Source organism: Charadrius vociferus, unplaced genomic scaffold (assembly GCF_000708025.1).
Source record: "Charadrius vociferus isolate BGI_N301 unplaced genomic scaffold, ASM70802v2 scaffold324, whole genome shotgun sequence".
NCBI classification, from domain to species: Eukaryota; Metazoa; Chordata; class Aves; order Charadriiformes; family Charadriidae; genus Charadrius; species Charadrius vociferus.
In genome coordinates this window covers 2,871,650-2,881,166 of record NW_009648041.1, presented here as the reverse complement: position 1 = coordinate 2,881,166, position 9,517 = coordinate 2,871,650, and the positions used below count along the sequence as shown (strand labels likewise).

Here is a 9,517-nt window from a genome sequence, read left to right as displayed (position 1 = left end):
AAAAGGAATTTCTTTAAAATTTTGACACAATCTGCTTTGTGAAAAGATCAAATCTTCTATAGAGTACATATGAAATTTAGTCTGGCTGCACTCCAGTCCCTTTCCATGCACAGGTCGAACAATAAGAAGCTGATTTTATCTGGGGATTAGAACATAATTCTGAGAAACAATTACTTTGTTTAGCAGACAGCATCATAATTAAAAATTAATGCTTGCAGAAGTCAAAAACAATCAACTGTTACCTTCGGGGTCAGTATTAGCCTTCCAGTCTTGGGGATGGAGTATTTTTAAAATGCATCTCAGATACTTGAGAATGTTGTGTGCCTATCTGTAATGTGCTTAAAGTAGTTTTCATGCTGTCTGGACATCATGTTTTTTCAACTGGCACTATGGTTTATTTTTATTTTTTAACTCCCTTGTAAATTCAGCTATGGACCAGTGTGAGAATGTTTTCCAGCCTTCTTATTTACATTGGGTTTTTTTAGTCCTTAGGTCATCACAGTTTCCTTTTTACCATTGAATTATTAAAGTTATCCAAGCTCCTGTGTTGACATCTTGTTACCTCAGCTGTCCTTTTTGGACATGACCTTTGTTGTATGACAATTGCATCCTGCGGGGGGGAACAATAACCCAGAGACAAAAGGCATTTAGCAAAAATAGTAAAAAATAGTAAAAAAGTAAAAAAATTAAAATGATTAAATACTGTTGTAATGGAAGCTGACTATTGTGTGCTGTCCGGCAATGGATAATAATGTCTGTTTAATATTTTGTTTAGAGAATGGCAGTGGTCTCTGCAATGTCCTGGGTCCTGTATTTGTGGATAAGTGCCTGTGCAATGCTCCTCTGTCAGGGGTCCCTCCATCACACTTTCCAGCAGCATCACCTGCACAGACCAGGTAGGACTGAGATCAGCTGTGGGATGCCATGAGATTGCAGGCTTTCTGCCCGTGCTTATGTCTGTCTTGATAATGATTGAATAATCATAAAATCCATTTTATCATTTAACTTCTATGAGTTGCTTGCCTTTATATTGCACAGCATCTTTTTTGGGTTGGTCTAATGTGCTGTGCTTTGCCAATCTGATGTTGGAAGATTTGCCCTTTAGCCTTGTCTTCGAACAATTTCCCAACACAGGAATCCCATTTTGGATAACTGTTCAGTTTCTCTGTCTCTTTCTCGGTACTTATTTCTATAACTGTTCAGTTTCTCTGTCTCTTTCTTGGTCCTTATTTCCTTCTTTCTCCTCTTTTTGTGCAGTTCTGGAGTGGGTGTATAACTCGGACATTGTGACAGCACAGGTTTGGATAACTTTGCAGTTATCTGACCCAAAGCAGACATGGGTTTGTTACTTAAATTACTGGCACCAAATCTCACTCATAGTCACTAGTGTTTACTGGAGGTCAGGTGTTTGCCTTAGCATAAATGAGAGACACGGTTATTGTAAGGTTCTCAAGTTTACCTCTGAAAATTGGTGGGGTTGCGAAAGTGCAGCCCGGAGGAGAATTTGGGACCGTCTTTTGATGGAGTTAAATGCCTGTAAAGTCAGAATAAGTCCCAGAGGTTAGCAGTGGAGAATGCAGCTCACTGACTGTTGTGATCCACAAAGACTGCACATGAGTAGTTTTACTGTGTTTTTATTAATAGGAGTGGATCAGGTAACTTTTTCAACTGTTAATTGCACTTTGAAGAATATGTGCTGTGTTTAAAACGTGTGAGGAGTTGGCCTATTCTAGCGCAGTATTATCATCTGGTTAAAATTAGATGGGCCAAGAATGTTGCTGAACAAATTTGGATCCAAAGAAAGGTGGGAGAGGTTTTAAGAGCTTCAGAAATTAAAGATGCAAAATACTAACTCGCAGTGATGAGTCATTTAACAATGTGGCAACTGATACTTTAATTTTTTTTGATCTAATGGCATACCTTCAAAGACAAACGGTCTTGAACCACAGGTCTTTAGCGACCTTAATGACTCAAAGTTTTTCCAACTGCTGTCATTGCCCAAAAGTCATAGGTATTGGCATTGTCTTGCTTTCTTGTATATAAAATATGCATAGTATAGAGGAATAGACCTAAACCTTTGATAGCCCAGCTCTCAGTAGCAATTTAGAGCATCAGATTAGTTAATGGTGTAATCTAGTAACTAGCTGGCACTGGAAGTTTGAGCGTGTTTGAAGTCTGAGTGCCAAGGTTCTTATTTGGGATTTGTCGAGAAATGAACATAATATTTATTAGAATGCAATCGTAAGTAATGTTGCTGGTTATTTGAGTCTGTGCCCCAGTAAAGGAAATGGCGGTGTGTGTGTGGGGGGGAAGCCAGTCCAGCTAAACAGATAGGTAAAAGGAAAATGTAATCTCATTTTGTAAAATCAGTTGAAACAAGTGACATTATGAGAAAAAATGAGAGCTGGGCAGATTCAGAGCTCTGCAACATTTGCCTAAGCTTGAAAAATCACCTTTTTTATGAAGCGAGAACAGCAAGACACTGAATGCATACCAAGTGTTTGGGGAAATGTGAAAAATGACAAAAATCTTTCACTCAGAGATGCGATACAGATAGAGTGAAGGTTTTACAGCTGCCTCATCACCTACTTAGAAACAGCCAAGCTTTCCCTCTTGCGAGCCTTTCTCAGGCAGCTTCTCCGCACCCTACATGAGTAAGATTGATGGTGTTCTGATCCCAGGCAGCCAATTTCAGTCTCTCAAGAAATAATCCACTACATTGACAGATGAGTGGAATTTGACATGATGTTCACCTCGGATTCAGATTGTGCTGCACCTGGGAAGTACCAGCTAGTGAGCGTCCTTTAGGGAAACTGTTAGAGATTTTGGACAATTTCTGCTGTCACAACAGAAAATCAAGACAGTGTTTTTTATAAGGCCATGAATTTGCAGTCTGCCAACTGAATGTGAAAGGTTGTACATAAAAGGGATGGAAATATGTTAACTAGCAAACTGAGTGATTTTAATGTATTCAACTGCAGTCCCTGAGCACACCCTATTTTTCATATTTATAATATTAGGAATGCGTCATTTACTTTTAGTTAGTCACTGTGTAAGTAAGATTAAAATGTTCAGCCAAATAAAAGTGAATAAAAAATGGATGCAGATGAGCCAGTGCATAATTCCAGTAATTTAATATTTGGTATATGAAATTTCAACTTATTAAATCATGGCAAATATAGCTGTAATCAATAGCATGCTCAGCATACCTTTTCCTTCAGTTCGTGATCTTCCATAGATAATGAGATGCTCTGAAATAAAAGGTTTTGAGCTGCTCAACTCCATCGTGGGGCTACTTTGGTACAAGATAATTAAAAAGGCAGGTTCTACCCTATCTTGTGCTTCTCATACTTGATGCATAGAAGAGTCTCACTGAGCACAGGAAGGTGCAGGTGAAAGATAAAATCCTCATGGAGTGTATTTAATGCAATAAGCTTGAATTGAACTTGGTGGATTAGCACAGTGAATATACCCATCTGTACTGCTGCGGTTAATCCAGTTTTGAAACACTGGAAACAAAGGGCAATACATGAAAAGGTTAGGTTATCATCCGAGATTTCCGAGCTTGCTCTGTTTTCCTGAAACTTTCTTATACAGGTGTCTGAATGGGTTGAAATAGATTTCTATGCACTATGTGCAATCACAAAAGTTTAAAGCTGCTTTTCAGTATAATTTTTCAGTTTTATAATTCAGTACTTCTTTGTTCAATTAGATATAGCAGAAGGTACAAACCTGAAAACAAATGCAATAAACCACTTTACGTGACAGTATTTGTAACTGACTGTCGCTTTATTTTCTCTGAAATGTTGGCAGGTGGGCACAGACAGTAAGGGCATAGTAAATACTGCTTGAATATAAGGTGGATGATGCGGTATTATTTGTGACTGTTTGTTCTTTTCTCATTAACACAATGAAAAGTTTGAATGCCACTGTTAAGCACCCTTAAGTATTGGTGGCTGTTCCCTTTGACTCTGGTAGGTGAGGAGACCAGGTTACATTTTTGGGCTTCTTCACTGGGATCCGGAGGAGACCTTTGGAGTAAGCTGGCTGAACACCATTGCAGTATAATTCCCCTTGGGTAATACATACGGCTTTCCGCAGGTTTTTTATGACTATATTTCATTTTCATGAAAATTATGTTAGGCAAAGGACGTATGAAAGCATTCACAGGAAATAACTTTATGTGGAAACAAATCTCCATTTTTTTCAAGCATGTCACTTCTGTGTGATTTAATAAGAAACAGCAGTAATGAGAAGAATTCCACATTGGCCGTTTTAGGCTCTGATATACACACAGTTGTAGAGCTGTTGAATTGGCCTGAGGATTAGAGTGGACAGGTTGTGATTTGCAGAGTTAGCTGAGTGCCTGTGATAGTCCGTTGATCATCTGATTGATGGGACTGACCCCACCCGAGGTACGAAGTAGGTGCTGGCATTTGGCAAGACAGCAAGATATTAACAAAGCAAAGGGTTCAAGTTTAAAAAAAAAAAAAAATAACCGCTTCCCCTCAGTCATGCAATTCTTACCAAATTTTCTGTCTTTGTTCCGTAAATGAGGGATGTTTTGCTCCCAGTGAGGACCATCAGCTAGTACTGAATCACAGAGGACGACACTGGCCATGTGTTGCTTAAAAATACAGGAAAGCACGTTAGATTCATCTGTAAGTTCATGCCAAATAATGAGCTACACATCAAGGATGCTAGGTTAGTCTTGCATGCAGTTTAAAGATGTGAGGCAGACACAAGCAGAAACATGTGCCTACTGTAGCAATGCTGACATTTGCAAATATGTTAAGTAAAAATAGGCATGTTCAGAGGAAGAAATCATGGACTGAATCAAGGCTGGAATCTTATGTCTACTGAACATGAATTACCTTTTATTGTGACAGTAGTTAATGATGTGCCCATTAAAAATCATCTGAAGAAGTGATTCTCCATACCTCATATTATGAGGAGGAAAATTGGTCTCAAAGCAATTCTACACAAACTAACAAGCAGTATCAACCTAAGGATGCTCTAAGCAGGTTTCTCAGTAGACAGCATTTTGCAGAAACTTAAGTCTGTGGCTGTGAGCAAAAAATTTTCTTAGTTCTGATCTTGGCCTTCCCGCTGATTGTTATAGCCTTCAGGGAAACTGCATATTTTCACATTTCTAAAGGTCTGCTATATGCCCCATATATGTGGCTATTCAGTTCAAAACAGACTGGGGAGAATGTTGGTCTGAATCTAATTCCTCAGAAAAAATGTAAATAAAATACGTGTCTTTACTTTGTAGAGCAACTGAGATCTGGAAGATGAATTCAGTGAGATTTTTGCTCTTGGTATGGACAGAAACAAGTGTAGGACCAGGTAGTTAATACATAAATGTGTACAGTTTCTGTGACTAGCAAGAATTGTATTACATTAATAATACAGTGTGAATGCAAACTCTTGCCTTTAGTACACAATGTCCAAATTGCCATGCAACAACTTAGGTAGTACCCAGTAGATTGTGTCATGGACATGAGACCTGGCAAATTGCATTTCTTGCTGCGTTAATTAAAATGAACAATTTTTTAAGCTCTAAGTGCTGATTCAGATCTCATTTACACCAGTAAATGCACAGGAGGCACCATATATATCCCAGTTTGTTCAAGATCAGAAAATCGTGCTCACAGTGAGCTATTCCAGTCCCTCACTGGAAATCACCTCTCTCGTGACACCTTTCTGTTATGTACCTTTGGCCTTCACAGTCAGTTCTTGAGTATGTGAAACATCCAACTGCTCAGTAAGGAAATGCAGGTTGGAGGTGCTTTCTCTGTTCCTGCCCACATACAAAATACACTTGGATGTATGCGGACAAACGTATTTGTACGGGTTTTTTTGTGCAGGCAGAGAATGGATGTAATGAAATCGGCGCTTAGGATGAGGTAGGATTCCTAGCGGTGTGATAGCGATGAATTGCCTCCTGTGCTTGTGCAATGTACTTGTTTGCAGCAGCAGAATTTATTGCACCCTGTGATTTATATTTCTTTTTTTCTGAAAAATCAAACTTCCAAAAGAGAAACAACATGGCTATAGGGTGCGTTTGCAGCCAGAGAGTTAACTGTGTGGTTTTTTTCTGGGGTCTGTAAACGGTTACATTAAGGAGCTCCTGTCTCTCAGGTGAAGGGGGAAGGGTGGGTGGGCATCGCCAAGGAGCAACCAGTACTCGGTGGAGGCTCAAAGGCATGAGGACACCTCTCTTCTTCACCGGGGAAGGGTGCGTAGCTGCAAGGCTCGCAGCTCGGTTGCAGGTGGAGGAAAGCTGTCACCAGTCGCGCTGCTGAACGTGACGCCTTGTTACTTCTGATCCAAGCAGACGAAGCAACCTGAGGGGAAGCAGGTGTTGCAGCTCGATGGACTGTGAAGATCAGCATGGCCAAGGTGCGCAGTGGGGCACAGAGCAGAGTGCCGTGCCCAGCGCTGCTCCGCAGGAGCTGCTGGCAGCACGGCTGCGTTCCCTGCGACCGCCCCCACCGCACACCTTGTGCTAAAGTGCAATGGCAGGACGCTAACAGCGGTATTCTGAGAGAAAGGACATGCCTCCTGCACGTGTGGCTTGCACTGGCAGTGTCTGGTCCTCTGGTTCAGTCCCCCCTGCTCTGTCCTTCCTCTCCCCATCCCATGCCACTCCAGCTCTCAGGGCCGTCTGCAGGCAGCCACGCCGACAGGAGCAAAGCACGTCCCTCTTTACGTGGCATAAGCTGCTCTGGGGAAACGAACCAAAAAGCGCCTCTTGCTGCGATGGCCCCGGCGGGGACCACCTCCTCCCACACCCCTGTGCTGAGCCTCAGCCTCCTACCCCAGCCTTGGGGCCGCGGTGAGTCACGCGGGGACCTCTCAGCACACTGCGCTACGTGTGGTGCTTACTGTTACGGTATTAAAGACTGTGAGAATTCATACTACCGTGGTTAAGTCCCAAGGAAAATTTGGCACCTACAAATATAAACCCCAAAGGCAAACTACATGGCTCTGCGCTGAAGTATTTCTGCTGATAACATCAGAAACCTGCCTTTAATGATTAGCCTACTTTAGTCCAAGGCTCATTTATATTTTAAAAGGCAATATCCAAGTGCATTTCCTCGTAAGACAGATGTGTTTTCTCCCATTAAGTTTCATATTGTTTTATCCTATCCCCCCTATAATCTTTGTATTTCCTTTTGAATGTTTTCTTTGCCACTCTGCTGTGAAATCAACCTTTGCTGTGAGCAAGATTTATTTTCCTGATGGTATTCAGCATTTTTGCTATTTCCAGATGCTTTGTACAGAACAATTCTCTCCAGCTAAACTTATTTTTTTGCATGGGAGTGGTGCTGGCGATTTCTTCTTACTGTGCTCCAGGCAGGGACCACAATGACTGCAGCACCATTGGACTCTAAATTTATAAGACTCAGTCAATGATGCACAATGGGGAATTGGGGGTGTAAATTAAGCTGAATGAAGTTACAAAGCCTCATGTATGACTCATGTTTCTATGCTCTATTTAGAAGATTGTTATCCGACATCTCTCTCTTGCCTTCTGTATTCCTGTCAGAACAACAGTTTTCCCCTTTTCCTGCGCAGTGGGTGAAGAAACCGGTACTGTCCTTCTTGAAAGGTCACTTCAGTGACAGCGGGTGCAGGATCACTGTTGCTATCATCTGATAATCAATAATTGTGTCGTAGTGTTCCTTTGTAATCCTTATTTTACTTTGAGAGATCAGCTTTGCTTGGGAACTGAATTGATGGCAGGAATGGAGGCCCTCACTAGTTTTTGGAGGATGGGAAAGTGATTCCTTGAGAATCACCAAGTGCAGTGCAATACACGATATCAGCGCATTTGTTATCTCAGATGACTGAATTTCCTTCTATCAGCGTGCTCTCATTGTGGTGCATTGTCTTTGAGCTACAAGTAATCTGGGAATAACCTGCTCTACACTAGCAGCTCCCACCGACAGTCACGTGTGCTGGGTGCTTTTTAAGATTGTGCATAAATATTTCTTCTAAGAGCTGTGAAGTTCTATTTGTATATCATGCACCTTACCTCTCACTAAATGAACAGGCAATTAGAAAGCCGTTTAAATGGTGATCCTTGTCTCTTGATTATTAGGAGAGCTGCTGGTTCACATCAAAACGTGCATTTAATCCATCCTCATGCATGATCCAAAACTACTATTGGATTAATTTTTTCTGTAGATGACGAATCTGAATGGAGAGCCTTCATTGTGCATCTGTGAAACCCAGTGAGCAAAAATCACTTCTGTAGCTAATGTGTGTGCAAGCGAAAATTATATCGATGGAGAACTTGATCTGAAAACTCCCATGAACATGTGCACGTCAGTTTATCGGAAAGTGGGGAAACTGAAATTGTGATTTCCTATGTTGTGAATAATACCAGCAGCCAACAGGCTCTATAGATCAGTCTGAAGACAGGCAAGAGCCTCAGGTTCTTAACTGCACATGGTCTGATAAAGTTTTATTATCTTTTTTTAGTATCCTCATTAATGCTTTTCAAAATTGCTGTTAAATATTTCTGGCAAGCAAGGCTTCAGTGTAACTTTGCTGTATTGTTAAGGATTTATTAATGATAATCTTTTCTTGCAGGGTCTATTTATGTTTGATCGTGACATTAATTGGTTGCCAAAACAAACTTGAGTTAATTGTGTTTAATTATATGGTTGGGAGCAAGCAAGGATAGTTTATGTGGAAATCGGTTTCATTGATTTATATGTTTATTTTATAAAAGAACATGAATAAATTAAGGGGACCCATTGTTTAGCACCCTTTCCCCTACATGCTGCCCAGGAGTCATCAATAACACAGTTGTGACTTTGAACAGATTCAAGAGTGGAAAATTATCTGTATTATATATATTTGTCTATAGAAACCTATTAAGAAGTAAACATTCACTTTCTGAATCATTTCAAATTAAAATCTAAAAAGCCAAGCCGAAACTAGATCAAGTAACATTGAAACTAACAGGAAGGCAGAGGTCAGAACACCGCATCTTGAAAAATGGATTTCAGAGAAAAACTAAGCTTCATTTCAGATTTGGCTAAAGGTGCTTTGGATAAGGAAGGTATAGTAAAATACACTAAAGTATGACTAGATAAATATTTTCTATAATAATTATATTAATACAATATATAGCTATATTGTATTTCTATGATATAGTAATTTCTATATTTTCTATCACGCATTTCAAAACCCACTCATTTTACAGTTCAGAAGCTTTTGAACACCAGCCTATTCGTGTTTTAATGCTGAAATCAGAACTGAGTGGAGAATTCTGAGCACTTAATGTTTTTTGAGGAATCGATTTCCTAAGTTGAAACTGTAATTTAAGAAAAATAGTAGTGTGATATCTTTGTGCCTTCCTTGTTTCTGCATCAATATTCCTCACTGAAAAAAACCCCATCTGCATAAGGTTTCTGTTATCCCAGCACGTACCCAAAACAAATCGTCATCCTGATAAATGAATAAATCCTGTTTGGAAGCATATGCTCAGATATGCCCG

General features: G+C 40.2%; 1 protein-coding gene across 1 annotated transcript in view; it reads left to right on the top strand.

Annotated features, from left to right (window-relative positions):
- The window catches only part of FAM19A1 (family with sequence similarity 19 (chemokine (C-C motif)-like), member A1), a 230,833-nt gene that overhangs the window by 1,359 nt on the left and 219,957 nt on the right, over positions 1–9,517 (top strand). The window contains exon 2 of the mRNA XM_009883595.1: positions 776–896. Within this exon, the coding sequence (XP_009881897.1) occupies positions 779–896 (118 nt within the window). The 5' untranslated portion in view covers positions 776–778. The remainder of the gene's footprint in view (positions 1–775; positions 897–9,517) is intronic.